At 38.8% G+C, this 24,740-nt stretch overlaps 1 protein-coding gene across 2 annotated transcripts in view; it reads right to left on the bottom strand.

Annotated features, from left to right (window-relative positions):
• Positions 1-2,040: 2,040 nt before the first annotated feature.
• Positions 2,041-24,740, bottom strand: part of LOC113494750 (protein tweety-like) — a 66,165-nt gene continuing 43,465 nt past the window's right edge. Inside the window, exons 2-15 of one of the 2 annotated variants that reach the window (XM_026873199.1) lie at positions 11,627-11,707; positions 9,873-10,028; positions 9,011-9,139; positions 7,273-7,416; positions 6,691-6,903; positions 6,217-6,354; positions 5,791-5,928; positions 5,162-5,306; positions 4,723-4,868; positions 4,386-4,483; positions 4,024-4,176; positions 3,404-3,463; positions 2,495-2,694; positions 2,041-2,218 (exon numbers count right to left, since the gene is read on the bottom strand). In XM_026873199.1, coding sequence (XP_026729000.1) covers positions 2,532-2,694; positions 3,404-3,463; positions 4,024-4,176; positions 4,386-4,483; positions 4,723-4,868; positions 5,162-5,306; positions 5,791-5,928; positions 6,217-6,354; positions 6,691-6,903; positions 7,273-7,416; positions 9,011-9,139; positions 9,873-10,007 — 1,662 coding nt within the window. In that variant the 5' untranslated portion in view covers positions 10,008-10,028; positions 11,627-11,707 and the 3' untranslated portion in view covers positions 2,041-2,218; positions 2,495-2,531. The remainder of the gene's footprint in view (positions 2,219-2,494; positions 2,695-3,403; positions 3,464-4,023; positions 4,177-4,385; positions 4,484-4,722; positions 4,869-5,161; positions 5,307-5,790; positions 5,929-6,216; positions 6,355-6,690; positions 6,904-7,272; positions 7,417-9,010; positions 9,140-9,872; positions 10,029-11,626; positions 11,708-24,740) is intronic. The other variant, XM_026873200.1, reaches the window with a different exon arrangement.

The raw sequence follows: 24,740 nt of genomic DNA, 5'->3' as shown, positions 1-24,740 counted from the left end.
GTCACTTAGTCTAGACTCCTAATATTATAAATACAGCTAATAAGATTATCCTAGAAATATATTCTTGAAAATCATTCTTGGTGAACGTCAATCCGAATGTCAAATATTGGCGCCAAACGCAAACTTTTTAATTGTCGACTTCAGAAGCATAAGGACTAAACGCGAGAATTGGAACAACTTTAAAGAATATACTCCTTCATTAAACAATTAAGTTACATTTTGTGGTGTTATAGCAAGAGCAGTACTTTTCCACTAATATTATTAACTACACTGTTTTAAACAAAGTTTCGATTAAAATTTGATTATCATTGAATGGCAGTAGTCATTTGCACCTTATTTACAAATATTTAATACATTTGTATGTAAATTGCTTTTACCAATTCCACTTCTTACTAATTCACACACATTGGAATGATTAATTTATATTATTTTATTTACAATTAAGGGTTTAGCTGTAAATAAAATTAATATTGAACTAAATTTTATTTAACTTATATTTACATTAGGTCCACGCAATTTAAATCAGTTAGAATTTTGAGCCATAAATATGAAAGCTAAACCATTAACCGCTACACATGATAGAGATTCCAGATTAGTCCAACAAAAATAATTTCTTATTAATTTTATAGTCATTTTGAGAATGTAACTTTCTGTACGAACATAAAGTACATGTATCTACTGTTAATATATGTACATGCTTATGTTATTAGAGATATACAATGCAATAAAACCTCTACGGTCAGGCTCCGAGCCATCTACTTTTATTTAAATTTAATATGAAACATGCCAAAGGAATACTCTTTTCTCTTCGTCTCCTAAATTTAGCGCTAAAAAGCGTCGACTTTATTCTAACAGTTCGAAAGATTGTTAGACCAGCTGAATTCGATATCTTAAAACTATATTGAGCGAAAACCCGAGTCCAAAAACATACAGAGTCTTTGATCACCAGCAGTCGTCACCATAAACTTTACCGTGAGAATTATTAACAAAACCGTTACAAAATATTGGTCGTTAACAATCGCTAACACAGCCTTCTTAGACTTTTATGATACACGCGGATAAACAAACATACAAAAAATATTTTACGCCGATCGAATCTTTAGACCTGCTTTAAAAAATGCTATAAAAACGATTAAAAAAATAGGCCTTAATGAAAAACAGTTTAGTAACCGATGGTAATATTTCCTAAATATTTACGTTAAATAAAAATGATTCACTAATAATTCGAGACAGCAAAACTTATATTTTGTCAAAATATTTAAGATATAAATAGGATTCAACCATTATTCACAATAAATTACATAGATATTGAGCAATCACGCACAGGTAGAAAACATTCGATCAGTTTGACATCTGAGCTACCAGAGCATTGTCGTAAGACTGGATTGTTACTTTAGTCATTTTAAATAGTATAGCTACAATTCTCGTTTTAGCTAATAGAGTTAGCAAAACGCTTCCTCGACGTCCCGTCACGAGAGAAGCGTTTAGATACCCAAGTTTCAGAATATTAGTAGTCACATAAACTGAATGTACATCACTTCCCGTCCACTATGATCGACATAGTGATACATCGAGTGTCGGAAACGTCAGGTTCGTAGTACGGGGGAGCACTGGGACAACACATCAGCGTCAGAGGCGGGGAGCAGGGAGCAGTGCGGCCGCGCCTGCGGTCAGAGCAGGACGTCTGGCGGCGACAGCGCGGCGCGCGGCCGGGCCTACAGCTCCGTGACCGCGTACAGGTCGCGCGCGTCGCCGTGCGCCAGCCGCTCCATGCGCTCCATACGCTCCAGGCGCTCGGCCCGCTCGGGCCTGTCGGGCCGCTCGAGGCGGTCAGCTCGCTCGGCACGCTCAGCTCGCTCCGGGCGGTCGGGGCGCTCGGCGCGCTCGGGACGCTCGGGGCGCTCGGGGCGGTCGGGGCGGTCCGGGCGGTCGGCGCGCTCGGCGCGGTCCTGGCGGCGGCGGTGCGCGGCGGGCGCGGGCACGGGGCCGCGGCGCGGGCGCTGCAGGGAGCGGTACTCCAGCGCGGCGGCGGACAGCGGCTGCGGCTCGGCGCGGCGCGCGGGCCTCACGGTCGCGTACTTGTCGGCGGCCGGCGGCGGCGCGGAGAACGTGCCCAGCGACACGGCGGCTGCGGCGGGGCGCGGCCGAGGGGCGCGCGGACCGAACGACGCGTACTTCGGGTCGAAACGGTTCAAGCTCGTCGAGCGCCCTGCCTGACCTGCAAGGCGAAACAAGCAGGCTTTAATACGATTTTATACGATAACTCAATATCAAAAAGTTAATGTTTGATCAACAAATCTAATCATTGCCTGAAATATTTCTTTAAAAAAACACATTTTCTCAAAGTGTCACCAAAGGTTCAGATGCATGAGGCATCTGAACCTTTGGCTTAACGTTAAACTTATGTATAATTTTTACTAAAAATTATTATAAGTGCCACTCTGATTTTTTTTATTAATTGCACATTATTACGGTAACCTACAGCAGTACATACCAGGCGTGTGTTCGTGCGCGCCGCCGCCGGGCCGGTCTCAGTAGAAGTCGCTGCTCTCGAGCGTCTTGCACTGCTTGCTGAGCGTGGCGTACTTGCCGTTGTGCGGCGCGCGGCCCAGCGTGTGCGCGCCGCCCAGCGCCGCGCCCGCGCCGCCCGCGCCCGCGCCGCGCCCCAGCGTGGCGCTGCCCGACATGCGCGACCTGCCGGCCCACACACACGCTCACACCAGCCACACGAGCGAGACTCATAATACCAGCTATGGCTGGTGCTTGAGACAAAATATTTATTTTTTCAGGATTCAAAGAATATGAAAGAAACAAGCCGCAAAAAAGGGCAAATTTTTTTAACATGATTATCTTGATTTTTTTTCATAGCTTAAAACTTGAATTTTGGAAAACACACAAGGGGGAATATTACGGGATAGGCCAAAAAGGTTTCTTAAAATTGTGACATGTAAAGTAATGACGTCATCATCACCTTACATGTCGCATCAGTCGTCACAATTTGTCTCAAGCAGATGAATGATATGGAGAGAAAGCACACACAGGGTATTTTGCTGGTTAGTCCCATATTGTTAATTGTGTCGTTTTTCCAATAATATTTTTCAATAACATATGTTTTTTCGTACACCCGAAAGAAATATTTATTCATTACAATAACTTTTTTCAGAAGATATACATAACTTAATTTTCAGTACACATTATTTCAATATCCCAAGCATATATTCACAACCATAAAAAAATAACACCCAAACCCATAGCAAATAAAAATCAAGCGAAACCCTGTAGAGTTTCGATCAATTTAAATTGCTAAAGTGAAGACTAACTAAAGATAACATATACATACATAGGTAATATAATAAAGGTATTTGTATAGTATAAACATGGACCACCATACAAGACTACAGACCTTGGTTTTTCGAAGTCCATGAGTTGCACGTCAGCGCCGTAGGAGGGTGGCTTGCTGGGGCTAGACAGAACGTCAAACATTACCGTGGAGGCGCCGCGATAGCATACCCAACTTTACAGGGTTAAGCTACGTCGCCAAACCCCTACATTGTATGGGTCACATTTACAATATTTTAAATCAACCTACGTAGGGTTAACCTGTTTGTTGAAATCGAATCAAACTTCTAAGATACCTTAACTATTGACATAAAACAATAGATAAGCGAATTAGTCAACTTTTTACTTCGGTTTTTTGCAATCATTGTTTGCATTTAAATTTTCTATAAAGAACTTTCTTGTACCAGTTAGTAAACAAATACAAAATAATATAGAACAAAAAAGCTAAGTGACCTTTTGCACAACTTTAGACGTTCGTGTTAGTAAGTTATTTAAGCATGTTGAATGTATTTGACTCAATGATTGTTAATATGATTATGTACTTGAGCTATTCTCTTAGACTCAACAAACGATCGACAATTTGTCCGCGGACAGAATCGAAAACGAACTTACTTGGAAATGTCATAATTTCTGCTTGCGAACAAATTGTGGATAGTTTGTTCAGCGCGTCAATAGCGTGAATACCTTGGCCGGTCGAGGTCCATAAGTTGTACAGCAGCACCGTACGAAGGCGGTTTGCCGTTGGGGTAGTGCGCGGGCCGCGGCAGCGTGCGTGACGCCTGGCTGCTGCCGCCAGACGATAGGAACGGCGCTTGTTCCTCGCCGCTGCCGCTTCGTCTGCGATGGCAAGAGAGGTAAGATTTTTTACAAATTACAAACGAAAGGAGTTAGTTTGTTTGCGATTCTATTCAAATACACTTTTATTAAAATCATTAAAAACAAAATTATTGTTAATAGAACTAAGCAAAAAAAATTATCTAGTGTCAAGAGACACGACCGAAAAAACAGCATTATGTGAAAATGTCGATGTTAAAAAGCACACATACTTGGTGTTGATGTATATCCAAGCGTGCGAGTCGACTAGTACGATGGCAGTGAAGAGGAAGCCAGCCGCGACGGCCGCGAGCAACTGGAGTGATAACGCCTGCAAATAAACACTTAATTACTAACTTTTCTACTACATATTAAAGGCTGAAAAAAAACTTGTATCGGTGACTCCGAAATCCATTCCTAAATGTAGACTTTAACGATTATATATGGCTCGAGCGCATTAGTCACGCAAAGTGTTACTCTTTTCACGTGATGAGCAACATAATAACGCGCCGCTCAAAAACATGAGCGCGTTAAACTATTTGGCATAAGCTATATCGCCTCCGTACATACCTGCAGTCCGGCGTCGCAGGCAGCTCGCGCGGCGGCCACGAAGTAAGCGCGCGCCATGCGGCACTCCAGCGCGCCGCTCAGCGCCACCAGCGCGCGCTCGGCCTCGCCCGTGCCCGCTCCTAGCGCGCCCAGCGCTGGCTGCAGACCTACGGCCACACGAACGGGTCAAATTACACAGGTTATAAGAGGAAACATGTAGAATCGATGATTTTGATCACAAACTCCTCTAGAAAAGTATAATTCTGACAAATAGTTTAGAATTCTAAATTAATTCACGTCAACAATTTTTTTGTAAGACAAGATTTTTGGGACTTTAAAGGCAAGTTGACTACGGCAGTGGGTACTGGCTAGCTTCAAGGCTAGTTAAGTGTAATTAGATAACACACGAAACAAACAGAAAAAGAAGAATGGATAAGAACAGTGTATCATGGTTTCATACCAGGATCATTGAACAGTTGCGGTGCTCCGCGGGCTAGCACGGCGAGCGCTTGCCTGACGGCCACGACGGCGCGTTGAGCGTTCCTCAGCTCAGCAGTCAGGACATTCTCACGGGACACCTTGCACGATAAGTAGTAGTGCACCATCTGAAATGAACCAATAATTTCGATGTCAGTAAATAGTACGAAAGCAAGGTGAAGTAATAGAACGTGCAGTCCCACTCTAGATAAGTTATAACGTCACCTTAATTGGCCCTAATTGCTGTAATTGCTATCCCAATTGACAATACATCTGCAAAACTATCCCTACCTACTGCTATTTTCGACCGAACCGCTGATCATTGGTCTCGAAAAAACACTTTTCTGGAATACTTAGGCAATTAGCAAAAACTGACGCGATATAGTCGCGGAATAACTCACTCTTGTTTCAGATTTCAGCTATGGTCCGGAGTTAAAGTGCATGGTGAACTTTTGGTACGCGTTTCACGAATTCCACAAGCGATTTACCCGTTTCGGGAGACGACGGAACGATTTACGACTACCAAGAGGTATTTGGTCGGTAAGCATCCGACATTCAACAAGGAAATATCTATTTTGATATAGTAGGCCAGAGTATAAGAATGCTACGTACGTCCTGCGGCAGGTAGTGCGGCGCGTGGTGCGCGAGCGCGGCGGCGGGGTCCTGGCAGGCGTCGGCCGCCGCCACCGCGCCCGCCGCCAGCAGCGCGCCCGCCAGCCAGCACACCACCAGCGCGCCCAGGGCCCCCACCTGCAACACAAACAAACATTTTATCTACATTCTATCTGCAATCTGAGTTCCTAGGTTCAACTAAGAGTAAACGCTGGAAATTATAAAATATGCATTTTCGTATTAACTTCAAGCACCAGCTTTCAACTTACCAAAATGTGTCACGGAATTTCTGGATTGATTCACACCTGTCACAAAATTTATCTTTACTAGCCTGCTGCTTTAAATGTATCAGCCCCTCGTAAAATTCTTAATGATGTCTTAAATCTAGCTAAGTTATAAAAGGGTAAATGGGACGCTAAACCTAACTGTACTAACACAGAGCAGCAGTAGCGCGCGGCGCGAGCGGCGGGCTGCGGCCGCCAGCAGCGCCACGCACACCGCGCCGCCGCAGCACCAGCCTGCCATGCCGCCAGCCCAGCGAGCTGCCTCCCACACCCACGCTTTCTGTAACACCCAAACTAAGTAAAAAAGATCTGCAGAATAGAAACATTTTGCGTAGTTGGAGTCCAGATTTGCCAAAAGTTTAGGACTTTAAAACTTCTGCACGTAAATTTCGCATGAGATTTGTGACAACCTGCAATTGTATCGTAATAATTGTACCTAGAGCCTTCAGAGGAACTGGTAGTTCAATAAAACTATGCGTTCGACTCAAAAAGATATTGTAATAATTGTGTCTTACTCCATACATACGGTTTGAACAAGAATATTGACTCGAAACTGCTCAAAAAAGACACATAACAGTTTTTTTGTTCCGCTAGTTAAATTAACTAAATGGCATACCTTCATAAAAGCATCAAGATTCAAAGCAGCGAGTGGCCGCCGTAGATTATCAGCAGCTGAAGCGGCAGCACTGGCGTTGTTGCGGAGAGCTGAGAGCGCGCGCAGCAGAGTGCCGAGCGCGGTCTGGTTGGCCACGGGCGCGTCCAGCGCGTCCGCCAGCCGGGCCAGCGGGGCGCGCGCGCGGGAACCCATCGCTTCCTCCAGTATACTTGACTGGAAGAGAAAATATCCAATTCCCATAATCATACGTAAAATGGAAAACTGTCTAAGGTTCGAAGTTTTTCATACTCGTAGTATTATTTGTATTATTAAAAAATGAAAATTATACAAATAGAGAAGCTGCCTATATGGCATTAGATTAGAAGAACAAATATGAAGATAACAAGATTCCACAAGCCTACATCCTCTTTAATTACTATTATTGAAGTTCTGGAAGCGTGACTGAACACTACATTGCATAGACGTCTGTACCCTGATCCACGAGTACAATTTTATTACTTTAAGAGATTGCGGTAACTTCAGAATTTGAAAATCAATGACAACTATCTGAAGAACATTATGAGGAATTGTTGAACATAATACCTGGTTCTTCACAGTATTGACTAGCGCTGCGAGCTGGTTGCCGGCTTGGATGCTCTGCAGCATAGCGTTGTGCAGGTCATCGTTCCCGAAGAGACCAACGCCGATGGCGCCACAACATAGCACCGATAAAATCATCAGCGTTATCTGAGGAACAACAACTCTTTACCGCTCATTTCAAGACTTGACGAAGTACCATAAATTTAGATCCTGAGATACGGTCTACGAACTGCTAAAAGTACCAAAACCGTAGATAACGTCATCATATTTTAACCGGTTCTAGAGTTTCTCTAAAGCTAGGGTGCTTAATGGTTTGAATAACGAGTTGATAAGGAGGAGTTTCCAACCAAAAAAGTTATACATCATCTTACGGCATCGTGGAATGAGAGGTTACATAAGCAGTTGCATGTCTTTAATGAACTATTTATCATTGCTAGATACCGAAAACGGAAAGATCTTGATCTTGATTATCTAATGTAACAATATTACTGAGGCGCTGTACGTCTGGCTGTCTACTGTTCCTCAAGAACCGGACGGTTGAAATTTACACATATGCTAAATGAACAAATACTAAAAAGGTCATAAATTTCTTGGATGACAAAAAAATACGGGCACCCAATAGATTTTTTTTTTAATATATTTGTGCTAAGCGTCGCGAATCCGACTTGTACCTAGCCCATTTCATAAAAATATCACAAGAACAAAAAACTTTTTTGAAGTAGCTATCTCCGTTAACATTAATCGAAAAGCTGCACTTAGTAATATCATTTCTTTTGATCTTGAAGTCAGAATAAACACACATGAAGCGCACTTCCAATAAACTTATAGCTAACAAGTTCATAAAAATATTTACTTTATCTTGGAAGGAGAGATCAAAGTTATGTAAGTTCATCGTCCTTATTTTTTTCAATCATTCCGCATGGATATAGCATGCCTTGTCCATGTGAACAACGGTAAAACGAACATACAATTATAGTAGTACTTCTTTTGTTCTTTTGCTTGTAAATGAAGGACATTAACTAGTTTTGGAATTACAACTTTCCTTGTAAGTTTTTATTTAAGCAAATTATGCCCATAAAACCGCCTCCACTTTCAGGCAAAACTCGTGCTTTTATTAGAAAATCTAATATGAAACGCTTTGCTCTGCTATGGAAAAGTTAAAAGAACATTTTGGTCGACGAAGGCAAACTCAATTGTTTCCAAAACGGGGTCGCAGCCCATCTTTCGAGACTATAAAGTTTTTAATCTATAAAACATACCAAACAAAACATATGATCGTCGCACACGTGTTATTTGAATCATCTCTGTGAGAATTATTGTGATTGTGAGCAGCCTATATATAGGCGACGATACCCTCGGGGGCGAAACTGATGGCTTTATCATACGACTGTCAAACAAATAAAGTTATGCTGAATTGTCGGAATGTTGTGACTGGGATTTTAAAGTATGTGACATGAATTGCTTGAGTAACGCTTTTGAATATGTCGACGATTAATTTATATATTGTATGCAGATCATGATTTACGATTTATCGTAATTGTATGTTACTTTATATTAATGTGTACTGGGTGGTCTTATCTTATTTGTTTTGTTCTTTAGCAATGCTATCCATCATCGATTAGCTATTAGTAGTAAAAATATAAGAAATAGCCAGAAGGTAAAGGACCTTCTGTTGCTAAATAAACAACAAATCACAGGGGAATTCATCATTGCAAAACGGTAAAACCTCGTAATATGTTACCTTCAAAGCCGTGATACTCCGTGGAGGTCGTTGTTTTCTGTCGCAGCATCTTGTCAGCAGGTAGATCAGTAGCACTGTTAACGTCAGGATCAGCCATGCGCCCGGTATCGAACCGAGGATGCCCAAGCTCTGGAATACAAGCAAATTTGTTGACTATACTTTCTATGCCTTGTCTTCTTCTTCTTGCCTTGCCTTCTGAATAAACCGAAAAATAAAATAATTCATCCTATTGACTGTACACATATGTATGAATTGTTGTCCAAAAATGGATTGCAAACCATAGTTTTAGTAGAAAAAAACCCTTTCATAACTGACATCTGCTAACATAAGGCAATAATCGTCACATAGCCAGACAAACATTTCAAACAGCTAAGTATAAACATCCGGACTATGATTTGTATGATTGCGTGTCCAGCCCACAGTCGTGGACCCGCTCTTAAATATAGATAAGGATCTCTCGTCGGAGCGGTCAAAGCGTGTTTTATAGTACGCTTTTATCAGGGAATGCACTGCCCTGGACTGTTAATGTTAAATTCTGGTGAACAACGAGTGTTTTAGTCAGTTATTAATGCGACTTTTTGATATACCAAATATGGACTTGAGATAAAGAATTCCATCAGTTAAAATGCAATTTGATAACGTTAAACGATGTGCTTAAAGTTATGCTTGTTGAATTAAAGGAAGGACAGCATTATTTTTATTTTAATAAGAATTACTGTTTTTCTCAGCCGTTCTTTGAATCGACCGAAGCAGTCAAAGCCAACGCTTAGAAGAACTGCTTAGATCTGTTCCAAAAGTGAACCTTAGGTGTTTCATCTGGGAGACTCTAGAGGTTTGGGGTGTCAGGTGAATCATTACTTACCTCTAGATAAACTGGTGAGTTTGGTGCGAAGGTGTCATTAACGCGATGTAGTGTGACGTTGATGTGCGGCAACGCGTGGAGGAGCCGCGAGAGACGCGGCGGCGAATACTCGTCCGAGACGCCCGGCGCGCCCATCGCGACCTGACGCGATCACACCTGCGGAAGATAGAACCACTTGAAGAAAATAGAACAAACTTATGATCTGAAATTTTACTGAATTGTTTTGTATTAGAAAAAAGAATCATGTAAGCTTTGCCATATTTAAGTTGGAATCGGCTCCCAACTAGCTACTGAAGTCAGTCAACGGTTATCAATCAACGACTACACGGTTAGCCGGGCTGTAGAGAACACCACGCCAAACCCAAGAAGCAAGACGTATCGCGAGTTAGATCTCAAAAATTTAAATTCTTCTTTTAACACTGAAAACCAATATAAAGTTAGAACAAAACTGTACTTGTACTGCATATACCGTGAACCACGACGAGACATGCCACAAGTTTAATAAAAAATCAATGAAACTTAAACTGTTAGCGACGAGTCATTCACCACGATATCGCTAATAGTAAACTAAAATTAGCATCTATTCACAAATGTGGAACATCTGTCGTGGAAGCTCACACGCCGACTGCAGACAAAACATACTTAAATCATGTCTTTTACATATTAGAGTTTTTGTATTGGGTATCCAAGGGCATAGAAAAGAACATGGGAGGGTTTCAGTAACAAAGATCTAGTGTTTGATGTAGTAAGTTACTACATTGCGACATATTGTCAATCTCGTACATTTTAGCGAGCGACTTTGAACGGAATGTTGCATTGTACTCGGTTTTCATTGAAATCATTGTTTTGTCGTCACATTACAGTTTGCCAGTTACTGGTCGCTTTAACTAAACTTCGAGTGAGTTGACTAAATGATTGATTTGTATTCTGACTTGCTGCAGTACGGACAATTGGCTCAAGTTTACTTTTTTTATACATTCTAAAGACACCTTAACGTCAACAACTTTTAGTAATTTATCTACTTAACTTTTTTCTAATAATATACTTTCTGCCGTGACCAGAGAAATGGTGAGCCTCTTATTTTTTCTTGTTTACACTTTGCTGTGTAAACTTGGTATAAGTTAAACTCTTTTAAAGAAAACTTGTAAATCCCCAGTCCGCTGTAGACGTCACGTTCTCGGGCAGAAACGGCTTAAAATGCACTTAATTGGACAACAAGAATGCAATTTATATAAGAGAACTTAGGTATAAACTAGAATCTTGTAATGTAGGTATACAAAACAGTATTGTATTGTTAGAAAAGATCTGAAACCGAGGTGAACAACCTCAACAACTATAATATTTTCATTACTTAAAAAGCCTGAATAAGATAACAGTCTCAAGCGTTTCGCGAAGATCAAAGAACTTTGTAAAGATACGCTCACTCCAAATGAAATATAATAAGTATGTAGTAACGAAAAGTTAAGCAAAGGCCTTAGATTTGAAAAACATGGAACAAGCACTCATTTCTCAAGAACACTATGACGAAACATCTAATTCGTTCACGAGACAGAATTTTCCAGACAAAGTTTTGATATGAATTTTTCTAACGGGCAACATTCCTTCAAAGAAATTTGAGCCCTTTGGTTGTATAACAAAGTTCATTACCGCTTGTTCTGTCTACGTCTGTTATTGATGGCCTGTTCGTCTTCCCCATGTCTCCCGCATGGCGCAGACTTATATACTTGTTCTTGTCTATTTGCTCTCGTACTTACCGCAACTATCTCCCGATATCTCTGCCTACGACGCCATGGCGGGTCGCACTCGAGTGTACTTCACTTTCACCGCGAGGACATCTGTAACAAATGATGGTGTGGAATTAATTAAGGGCGTACAGCTGCCAAATATCATCGTTACTATAGAATTACAAATGAAAGCACGACAGATTTTATTAATCGAAACAAACATGTAGTTTAGGATGGTATTTTTATTGGTTTGCACAGGCCAAGATTAAAAAAGGCAAATGATACATGGAAAATATCCAATTGCGGTTCTAAAAAATTTAATTCCTTATTAAAAACTAAAACGGTACATTAAACAACATCGTAGTCACTCAGCATCATTCATTTATAGAACAACTGATCAAAGAGCGTTCTAGTCCAATCAAAATATTGGTAGTACACGATACCATCAATCAGTCTACCTTAATGTTTACTGAAAACTATTGGAACATCAATTTCCCCGTCTGTTCGACGTGTACGGTAACAAGAAACCGTACAGAACACCTCACAGCTTCGCCGTGACATTGTAAAACAATCAGAATGAAATACGTGGCAACAAATCGTTTGGGTGTACGTGGTCTAAACAAAACCGACCACACGCAGTGTGTGGTGCCCATTAAATGCGCCAACTACGGCCCGTTGTTCTTACAATGTGGTGTTATCTCTACCATTAAAATTATCTTGAATGCATTCGCTCGCATTTCTGAGATAACTAGACAATGTACAAACTAGGGATAAACGAGAGGTGGTCTAGGATAGTGTTACAAAACCAGACCTGGATATTGTGACATAGATAAAGGATTCATTATTATCATTATTTGCCATATGAGGTCAGAATCTGAATAGCCTACACGTGTTAGATCATCTATGCTATAGACCAGTGCGTCCATTTACGAGTGATCATTCCAAAAAAAGTTAATGTTGGTTTAGTATTAAGTCATAGTTAGTAAAATAACAATAAAAAAGCTGTCAGGAACTAAAAGAGCAAAGCTTCTCGTCCCGATCGAATTCTTCAGTACTATACTTCAAAGACTTGAAAACCTCATACTATAAAATAAGTTGAAAGCAATGACGGATAAACATTAACTTTACTGTAGGGATAACATTATCAAATCAATAAATAGCTGCTTAAGAATGAAATTGTCATCAATCCTTTAAAGCGATTGGCGATGAAAAGCCTTACAGTCGTATGAGAGTCACGTCATTCGCAAACTAGTCTTGAATGGCAATCATACATCTTCAGCAAACGAATGAGCCAACAAGTGGGGCATTAGTAAACGCATTAAAATCATAATAAAGCGACATTACGAGACGTCGAGCGGTGTCACGCGAGGAATTACTGACAATTGAGCCGAGTGCGCGCCGCCATTGAGCCGTTTGTTACAGCCGGCTTTTAATTATAATCTAATGTGGATGGGAATATTCAAGCATAAATCCTTTGTGAATTACCTTTGAAAGAACCGTTTTTGGTAATTCACAATTTATTTCAGTTCGGATTTTGGTGACTGAATCTCGATAGCGTTCCTTTTCTGGTTGTCACTTTAACTGAAATAACGCAGCTATGACTGAGTTCACAAGTAGATATATTTGCTATAAGCTCATATGTAAAGGATTTCATACTTGAAAAAAGACATGGTTTTAATGCCAACGGTCGAAAATTTAATGAGTGCGAGTAATCCCACGTGCACACGATCCGTCGGGCGCACATTGTGATATTACGCCACATTATTACCGCCGTCATATTCGGATTCCATGACGTGCACTATGCACTCATGGCGTAATTCACTAGAGTTGGCGAAAATTAAAGTAAAGGGCTATTTATCAAAAATCCTCTGAGGTAGAGAGAATTTCATGTCAAAGGTACCAAGAACTTTAAATAATACAATCAAATTGCTCCAGTCCAAAGATTTACTACGTGTGTTCTACACCAGCAACAGTGTTATTTGTTTCCCCTGATTTAAAGATCACTGGTCCAAAAGCGAAACAAATTATTTACTAAAGTATGCCATTTCCAAAATACCTATTCCTTTACATTTCTACAGCATTCGCTCCGCATCATAACCTAGACCGTGTCACTATGAGTCACGACCAGTCACACAAGATGTTGATGTGAAAACTTCCTTTTTTGCTGTAACCACTGAACTTGTTCTATATATCCATGTAAAGACGGGCTAAAAAGGTTGTCAGACTATCTGTCTCGATGTACAGACGTGCACAAAACACGTGTGGGTTTTATGTCGGTAATCATTCTAAGACTGGAAATGGCATTGGGTTATTTATCATGTAAAAGAGAATTCTGGTTTAAGGTTTTTAAGTAGCGAGTAGCATCTATCAACCAATTAGCAGATGGTTTTTTGGATATTGCCGTCGTATAGCCAATCCTGTATGGATATCACGTAATAATAATGTTTTGAAATATTTTGTATCATATTCTTGCCTAGGAAGACTTTTTATATATAATTCCTATTACAGCAGGAATATTTTTAGAATCGGATTAAAGTTCCTCGGTATAGAGAAGATGTATAGTTATTTATTGCCCGACAGTACACCTGGTGTAATCTGTACAACTGGACAGACGACATACCTGGGATCCGTCCTCAAGTGGTGTGAGAACCTCAAGTAGCGTAAACCGATTATCCAATTAACGATGTCGATAATATTTTCTATAGAACTGGTTGACTTCTTGTCTTGCAGTGCGCGTGTTTTTATATTTTGCACCTTTAGCTACACTTGGGATGTTATTAGGCATTCTCGTGTAATAGGTATGAATAGACTATTTGTTTTTTTTTTTCTTATATATTTCTTGATTAGTTCACTGTCGTATCTCGAAGCTAGTGCCTTAACGTTTACTTGTCTTGTTAACTTACCATACTTGCTTATTGCTTGATTGCATTACTGAGATGCAGTTGAGAATGATATCGACATCAAATAAGAAAATACTTAAGCAATTACATCATCATCACCCTTACCTTTTCCCAGTTATGTTGGAGTCGGCTTCCAGATACAACTAACTAACAGCGACAAGGACTGACTGCCTATTTGACCTTCTCCTCCTAGTTACATAGGCAACAACAATTCTGAGCTCTTCTAAAGTAGTCTAATAAAACCGAATACAGGCTACGAAAAATTTTCTACATGCCACCAAGATATAGTTTCAACAATATAAACTAAATACTAATCACAATCCTCACATGAGAAATAGCATTCTGTTCCATAATAAAACACGAACGTTTAAGTTTTATCTGTCTGAGAATAAACAAGCTGAGTTATGCAAGTGGTTAGCAGCGTTAAAACTAGATCGATAGAAAGCTCCAGTCGCGTGTAGTGCCTCGTAAAGTTTTATTACAAACATAAGGACGGCACGACACACGACCGGCTAACACTACATCTAGTTATAATCAATATTTTACAGAACTGGAGAATATAAAACTGTCTTCACTCTTCCTAACTTTCAGAATAACGTCGTCAAAAATTCTGTTTTAGCTCCCAAGCCAAAAGAATCGAGCTTGCTATGTGGTAATAAGTTTCTCCCTTTATATGACTGCTTTGGGAATGATGAGTGTACTTTAGAAAAACAACCATAATGAAGATAAGTTGGCGCAGCATTTTCTTTTCCTGATTGAATTGAATGCAATATCTGGGACAATCCACCCAGGGAACTTAACGTCATAATATACTTATTCCTAATGTTCAGAATGATCGCAATAATCTTTTTTATAGTTCTGTGAGCAGATAGTCAAATGGGAACCCTACTACTAAGGCTCTTTTGTCTATCCGTCTGTCACCAGGTTTTATCCCATTAAACGTCATAGCCAGCTTTGAAATTTACACTGATGATGCATTTCTGTTGCAGCTTTCAGAAATACTGAAAATAAACATCCAGGTTAAGCAACATTAGCTACGGTCTCAAACTTGATGGGTGACTAATTTTGCTTGCAAATTTGTTTTTATTTAGCTTATTTTTACCAGTTCGACTAGTATTTGAGCGGTTCCCTGTCTAGGACTTGAGACTTGGCTCCTAACTTTTTTCGTACGTATTGTTTTTCTGCACCAAAAAATCCCCAGAAATAAAGTGTATGGCCATGCAACGTTTGCCAGGACAGCCAGTACTTACTTACCTAGTTTACGTATTCTGTAGAGCTTTAGAGACTGCGGGTCCGCGGCTAAACCGCAACGATTACAAAGCGGCTCAGCTGCGTACTCCCCAACACTATTTTACTTTCACTCGCCTATTCAACTGCAATTATTTAATTTTGTGTCCAGCAATTAGAAGCCAGTCTTAATACCCGAGACCAAACACAGGAACACAACAGCAGTTAGTTATTAATGCAATTACTACACTCAATAAATTCTAAAGGGAATATAGTGTTAATACATTCAGTTTGCACTAGCAGTTAAAAAAATATTTCCTCTTCTATGTTAAGACCACTCCCTAGGGATTGCGAGCTTTATTAGGGATTAGGAAATACAAATAAAGTGAAAGAAAAATCTTCGAGTACTAACACAATAAATAAACAAAACACTACTTTGTTAAATACAACTTTATTTACATACCTTAAGTGGAATGTATCAATTTGAACGATTTCTTTATGATTCCATCAATTCTACCTCAAATAACACAAGTTCTATTGCGGTAAAGTTTGCTTCGAATAAAACAATAACTGTGCATTATTATCCAATCGATATTGACCCATACAGGACTCACGAAGTCACGACAACGCAGTAATAATGTTATCATGGCTGCAAACATTGTTGCACAGTGCAGTGAACTGGAGAAATGCTTTATAGGGACCACTGGGTTCCTTCCTTTGTAATTGTACGTCATTTGTATTTTATGCTAGGAGCCCGAGGGTTAACTTTGCGGATTGTACGTCGGGATTTGTATGAAACAAGAGGTGAAGTCACGATCATATTACAATACAACGTTTGTAAGAGTTTGTGTATTGACAGCAACGAAGCGATTCTTAGAACTGTTTCGTTTTCGACATTTCTAAAACAGTACCGTAGTGTCAGGTTTCGACAATAGGACAAACTGATTCGGTAGCTTTTTTTTCTCGATTAGATCGTTCTTACTCTAGAAAGTTTGGGGGTTTACGTCGATAGAACTTAGATAATGAAATTCAGAACAAATCAATCTATTCCTGCATCGGTTGACCTAGCGTGTTAGTAACGTAGGATATCGCAGTTTACAATGAAACCTGAATTATCTGTGACAATTGGCACAACAACCAAGTTCACAAGCGTTGAACCATAGCAACATATTGATAGCTTAATGCACGTTTTAAACAAAAAGAGGCCACACAATATACAAAAGTATGACTCACAAAAGCTTTCACGAAAGTTGCTTAACTGCCAAAATCTATTTCAAACACGACTTAATAAATCTTACGGCTATTATAATAAGGTTTAAATTGACCTTTTAATTTATGTAATGGGTATGTGTTGACCAAAATTAGCCTTAGTACACGTGGTATGTGGGAACCAAATATAGAATAGGATATTGCACCATACATACCGTTAGTCGATCTCGAACGCTCGCCTTTGTGAGCCATAAGACACGATAAGTTCGCCGAGGGGCTTGCATACGATCGACCGTAGAATGTCATCGCCACGTATTTATGTTCGGAGTACAGTTGCAGATTGTATCGGTTCTTGTGAATGGAATCAAGTAATTCTGGATAGCGTAGTTGCAAAGGTTAAACATGAAATCGCAGATTCTCGGCTTCTATTGCTTCCAAAAGACATGTGATGACAACATCTTTAAAGATGCTTTTTAACTCTAACATTCTTCGTGTTATTGCAATTCCAGTCATTCGATAAGATCTATCGAAACTCGATTAGTCGCGTCATGTGTATACGATTAATAACATTCTCATTTGTAACAAACATGTTGCAATAGGTTAATTTGGCGCAGTTAAACTTGTTAGCCAATCGAATAGCTACGGAATGAGATCTTGGATAACACGACTACCGACACATTTATCATCTTATATGTAGCCATTTAGAAAATGATCATTATAGTTAGTACCTACTGGAATTATAATATCCTATAGCTTTAAGCGGTTCTGCTCTCGTGAAGAATGTCTTCAACTGCTACGCTTAAAAATTACTATCTCCTTCTTTCAGTTTTTAACTCAATACAAAGTTTAATTAAAATCTACTCTTTTAGAGTTATCGACCAAAGACGTCTGAAGAAAATTCACTTTAACAATTTTATTATGGTATTGGTTGCAACATTGCTTTTAACGATTTTTTTTATTAATACGGTCGAAGCAAAGAAAGCTGAGGAACAATAACACTCAATAAAGAGGCGCGAACCCAATCAATCAGTGTTGCCATTGTAACAGATAAATATCATTACAACCCATTGTTTTTACAACTTTCTATTTCGCTGGACATTGATGGAGTGTGACGGATAGCAAATTGTTATATTTATAGCTTATTGCGTATCAAAGTCGGGTCAAAAACAATTTAACATTGACGCGATCTGTGTTTACCAAACATTTAGACATATGTTCTTTGTAACCGTTTCCCATAAATAACCATACGTTTTACAATTTAGCTCAATGTAAAATAGTCCTATACGTTTTAACAAAACTACAGCCAACTTGAAGTCCTAAAACCAGCCCGTAATAGATTTTATCAGAATGCTCCAAACGAAATATAAATTGTCTCAAAATTTACATATTGCAGTCTGAATAAATCAAAGAGATTTCACGTATAATTCAGGTTTTTATAAAACTTATCTTAAGTACACATCAATATTTATACTCAAGCAAAGTCATAATTTATATTCAAAGGTATCATAAATAAAAGCTTACTAAGAGTTTATCTAACAATTAAACCATGACATGAATCATTGTTTGTACTCGATGATATTTAAACATAATCGATTACATTCATTATTTCAGCAACAAATTACAATAGTTTCAAAACGAGCACCAAAACCTTTAAAAAGGTGTATCTACGAGGAGCTATAAATGAATCGTACCGCGCCATCGATTCACAGCTTTCTGTTGGTGTAGCCAAGTATCGCACATTGAGAGCTACATAAAACCTGACTACGGTCCCAGGAACGTTGTAAACTGACATATTGGATGAACTGTCTTATAAAGTGTGAAAATTTACTCTCTGGCACAGTTGGCAACGTGACCCCGGTTGGGAACCCGCCAAGTTTGCCAAACAAAATGCTATCAAAACAGACCGCAGTGACGTCTCTTATAGAGACTTATACGATACAACACCGTTTAAGATTACCTTATTTTTACCTAATCAATACGTTTTGAACCTTATTAGAATTTCACATAGCGCATATAATCCGTTAGCAGATAAGGAGATCAACCGATTTCATAATCCTTATCAGGCTCGGGTCACGGAAACCTTTTGATAACCAATTAATCATCCCGACATCTCCAAACATGTTGCACTTCAATTGGTCATACGCTTCGCAAATGGTTCGGCGACATCAATACACATGTGGCCACACAAAGCTATCGGGACACGACAGACCACGGGACGCCTATTGTCAGACCATTGTAGTTATTTGGCTATTGTGATTCTCAACACGTGTCGCAAATAGTAATGCGGTTGTGGTCCGAGTACGAATTGAACATGAGCCTCGTTAATGAGATAAATTGAAATATCCGTCGATATTGTCTGCGAAATCAATTAGGTAGGTACGATAGGAACTTTACAATGGACTGTTATTGAAATCATATTGCAATCACTGTACATGGTTTTCATATAATTCGTCTACATAGACGTACTTCGACCATTCAATTTTGATTTTGGATGTATAATTAATTGTAATGATACAGTAGGTAAGTTACCTACAGCTATAAATTCAAAATGATCACCCTCATCAAGACTCGATTTTAATAATTAGAGAGAACTAATTAGTCTTTCAAACACAAAAGTTGAAAGAACTAAAAAGTATGTTTTTAAATAGAAATAATACTGACTCGGGAAGACAAGTAATTAAGTAGATTGTACAGGATACTGAAATACATTAGGAAACTAATTCGGGATGAGACAAACAAGCGAGCATCGTGTATGTAGGAAGCAGTCGAGATGATTCATTACAGGATTTCCCACAGTGGGCGGTTTTTGTAGCGGTCGATAAAACGTGACGCAAAATGGATGAAGCTATAAGCAAAACAAAGGATAAGCGAGGTTTTAATAATACTTTACACAGACTTAAGTGTATAGGCGAGGAGATGGAGGGTTATAATTAGATTCATCTTCAGACAGAGCTTAATATTGAAGCAAATAGCAAGTTCATGGAAAAATTGAATTATTAAAATGAACCTTATACCGTTGTAATAATGACTCGATATCTTAATATAAAATGCAACTAATATTGAATATTGATAGACTTCATTGCAAGTGGAAGCGCGCACGATTGGACGCGATAGCTTGTAAGCTGAGAAAATATTTTGAATAACTGAACGGATAAATATTTAATCAACTATATTCGTTACTGACTATTGATATTGGCTGAGAAACGTCTCTCAATTTACATTTCATCGCAGACCTTAATAATTATTTGGCACTTGATTCTTCTCGAAATTAACGCTGAGCGTTTACATGCCTAATTACAAAGTCGAGCAAATTGGTAACGAGTTGTTCAGAACACATTAGAGTATGTAACTCCCAGAACCAGGTCATCATGTCAGTTAATGGATTAAAATGAAATGAACAGAGAGCCTGTAGCGGACAGATGAGGGACAGTCAGGAGATAACGCCAGTCCGATGTCCGGCGGTCATCCGGCTGCCGTCCGGCGAGTATCCGGCACTGGGCACCGGACAGCAATGTGAAACTTTGAAGGCAGCGGAAGCTAAGTTTCGGCAACTTTATTCCCAGTAGATTAATTTCCCGGATACTCTTTAAGTAGCATGGGAAAATGCTGATACATTGCATACACAACTTACTAAGCTTTTACCGTCAATCTTAGAAAATCCTAAGCATTTTGAGACTAAAAATATATATTTCATTGAGTCACTTGCTAATTTACTAACATTCCAGATCATTTCTCAAACGCCAATCTCAAATATTTCCCACCCACTTCAGATGGGAACAAACCTAACAATTTTCAAGCGGAAATCTAAACGGGTACCGCCCATTGAACTCAACTAAACGGAGCGTAGTAGGAACATTACGTAGGCTCAGCAAACTTTAACAATATAGAGGAACGTACCCGTGGGCTGGCAGAGCGGAATGCAAAATTAAACAGAGAACGCAGCAAATATTCATAGAAACTGGCTGACGGTACCCGTGTAAAAATTCACAGTCATCTCTATTCGTACAACATTATAATTTGTTATACCCCAGCCGGAGCTAGACTCTATCACGTTGAGACACTGAATTTTAGATACAAACTAGAACACGTAAATGTTTTATGGGACTGATGTAGTCACAGAGGTGGCAAGTAGATATTTTTCAGAAGTTTTTTGAATTGAATATATTGTGCATTAAAATTGTGTAAAATTAAATGGAATAAGTGAACCATTTGGAATGTAAGTAAAATGAATTGATAAAGTTAGAGTAGATAACACGAATCCCTTCCCGCTAAATTCGCTTCCATTTAAACTCAAGACTCTCGGTATTACTGTGTTGATATACAGCCTCCTTTTTCCGCTTTGAAAGAGTTTATTTTTAGGTTCAGCTCAGTCTCGAGACCTTCCGCTTTGGTGACGTAACAAATTGATTTCATTTCAACATCCTTCGCAATCCTGTTAAAACATCTCGGGTGCATTGCAGACTCAATCCCAATGACAATCACATCAGTACATCGTTCTATATCTTTCTGGTATATTGTAATTAATTTTATTTTATTATTGTGATTCGTATTCATTGTAACCTTAGAACGTTTTCTGTATTCGTAATATACTCAATCAAGCGTCAGGTTTCCTAAACACGAGGAAAATATGTCGGGAAATCTTAGTTGCAGTCTGTTGTTGATACTGTTCTTCGTAAACGGGAATAGGGTTTCCTTTATAAGATGAAACTTTATAGTCTCGTTTGTTTTATGTGGGCGAACTACTACCTACATACAGACTTGTCATCGGCAGTAAAAAAAGGTAGGTACTAAAATTTCTACTTTTATTAAAAATAAATATCTGGAAAGTTGATGATTAATATTATGTTTGAATATTTAAGAAGCAATTCGAATGAGATGTCCTAATACGCTGTTGAAAGCCCATAAGACGCAGAGCGGAGAGGACCCCTGAGGAAATCGCAACGCACCGCCAACAATCTAATTATAAATCAATTGTCTTGTTAGGAGCCGCCGCCAATCCGGCGGGGCCTAAGAGCTCAATTTGTAACTACGCCCCAACTGGTCGCTCTAACCTAGTTCTGTTCGCGAGGAAGTTTCCAATCAAATTTTAATGTGTAGTCAAGGCGATCTAATTGAATTACCTGACCAGATTCTGTGTCGCGTCTGGAAAACAAACTGGCCAATTTAAACCATTAAGGCGTTAAGAGTGTTTAAGAAACTATTAAGACTAATTACAACGCGACCGTATACTGGTAGAACATTGTGTAATCCTCTTGCGCGTTGATATAAATCGTCAATAAAGTAACTGTGGCCAGCAATTAGTAGTTAGTTTTGACCTCTTTAATCTTCGTAACTACATCAATTATTTTTATTTGACCTTTCAGCCTGGTAATTCTGAATGCAGAGTCCCAGTAGGATTTTAGACCTCTACTAATTATAACAGCCACAATACATACTAGATTATATTTTGGCTCATATCATCTTGGCCACTTGTAGCTTATAGTAAATCACTATTCTCATGAGTATTCACAAATATGTACCTAATCTCAAGGTACCTAGGTATTGCAAACAAAAAGCAAGCAAGAAATAAAACAGCGATTTAATCTTAGCTCCAAGTTCGTACTTTTGCTAGTTCCAAAGAAAATCGTATTAATTTATCTTTTATATATTTATCTAATTGAAAAAATTGAATTTCAGATGGCAGTATAACATCAAACTCTTCAAGACGAAGATCAAGGTTAAGCTACGCTCACCGATCGAAACCTCAGTGTCGAGAGCCTGTCTCGCACTTGACTAGCTTTATTCTTTATACAGAATAAAGATGGGCACTTCTAAGCAAATTATTGCTAAGCAGCTTTAACTATTATTAAATTGACTGTTACTTAGTAAACAGTATAGTTAGGCACGTTTATGAGTCCATAATTCAGTAGAAAATACCCTTATTGTGCATTAATAGGCATCCATTCTCGAGTATATAATTTATTCATGACTCATTTATTTCCTTATTAAGTACTTTGAAACACGATTAATTTAAAATTGAGAAGTTCATTAAATAAAGTTGATTGTTTCTTTTAGCTTCGTTATAATTTCTTAGTACAACGAACTAATGCGAGCAATGAAAAGAAAAGTCCGAGACTCCAATTAAGAAGTACTGCTAATATTTTATCAAGAGCCGTGAAAATTAATGGTCCTCGGCGATTTTTACTACTTCGCGCATGCGCCAAAAATAAATACGGTCATAAAATAAAAAAAAGATGCTTTCAAATTTTAAGGATCAGTTTATTTTTAATTAATGAAGATTTTAATTCATAAATTATGCAATAACCCATCTTTATAGGCTATTTCAATTAGGGTCCCACGTTTAGGTGCCATTAATATATAATTCGAGTTGGCGCCCAAAGTGGGACTAAATCACTATTTTATTTAAAACTCAACCCAGTTAAGGTTGGCTTAAATATTCCCGGGATTTTCATTTCAGTGGAAAGACCGGGGTACACAGTAACTTATTGTTACGATTGTCGAAAGCGTTCTGATTACGTCACATTCAATAAAGACTACACCTACTTGGTAAAAATAAAGTAGCAGAAATATCTAGTGTAATATCGAATGGCTACGCTAATCGTGCCCACGTTCGATTAGTAGTACGCTCTTGAATAGAGTTACAAAAAGCCTATTTTTTATCGTACTACGGCCTATTGGAGCGATACTATGTTTAACACGTGGTAGTGGCATAGTACCGGTGAATGGAGCACGTGGTAGGCGCGGCCGCTCGATACGGCGGAGGCTGCGCGCTGAGCTCGCCGCCCGGCGATCCTACTACGAATAATGTTACAGCGATCTAACCGCAAAGCATCAGCAAAATCGAAACAATTATTACTGTCAAATTATTTACTTGTATTACTGTATTAAACTTAGTATTAACTTGTAATTCAAAAGCAATTTTTGTCCACATTCTCTCTTTCAATACAACATTCTAACGTAGCCCTGTCGCCTTACACTCGTATGACCAGTGTAGTAAGACCCACCCTCTGTGTAGTGTAGACGTTTTTCTGTAATGTTTGTGTAGGTTTAATTAAGTTTGTTTCGGTTTTAATGATGTTACACAGAAAATTTGAGTGCAACAAATCAACATCGGATTCGGAATCGTGCCTATGTTTATTTGCTAACGGTTGAACTGGAAAATAACCCAGTATTTTAGATAAAACGAAAATTAGTCAATCGTCTATTTAATACAAACTCGAATTAAAGGCGTCTTTCTACGTTGGAAATCATGTTTCACTGAACAAATCGTTTAGCTTGACAAATTCAACATTAAAATAAGTCAGATGTTCTTTTAATATTGCAATATAAATCATATCAGTGTTAAAATATTTCGAAACATATTTATCAACAAACCAAACTGTAATTTTAATCGCAGCTATGATTATTGTCCACCCACTCAAACGGGTGTACCATCAATCGTTTTTAATACGACGTGCGATTAAAATTTAATATTAATTTAAAATTTAATTTTGTTTATTTAAATTAATTCTACATTCCTTATTTGTCATGACAGCTCGATGGGGAACAAGTTACTAACAAGCTTCGACGTTTGAACCAAAAAGGTGTAAACATTAGTATCATGTTAATAGAATTACTGCAACATGTCTTACAACTGTCGTATATTAATAAACTGTTAATCTGTCAATAAAATGAATTTAATAAATCACGATATTCCATGTATCTTTTTAAATCATTAAAATTAGTCTCATTAAACAACAGTTGCGATTAATGAAGAGATTGGAAGTCTCGATCAGATAATCATCTCCGAATCAATCAGGTACAGTTAC

This window comes from Trichoplusia ni, chromosome 6, assembly GCF_003590095.1.
Source record: "Trichoplusia ni isolate ovarian cell line Hi5 chromosome 6, tn1, whole genome shotgun sequence".
In the NCBI taxonomy this organism is placed as follows: Eukaryota; Metazoa; Arthropoda; class Insecta; order Lepidoptera; family Noctuidae; genus Trichoplusia; species Trichoplusia ni.
This window is presented reverse-complemented; position numbering and strand designations above follow the sequence as displayed.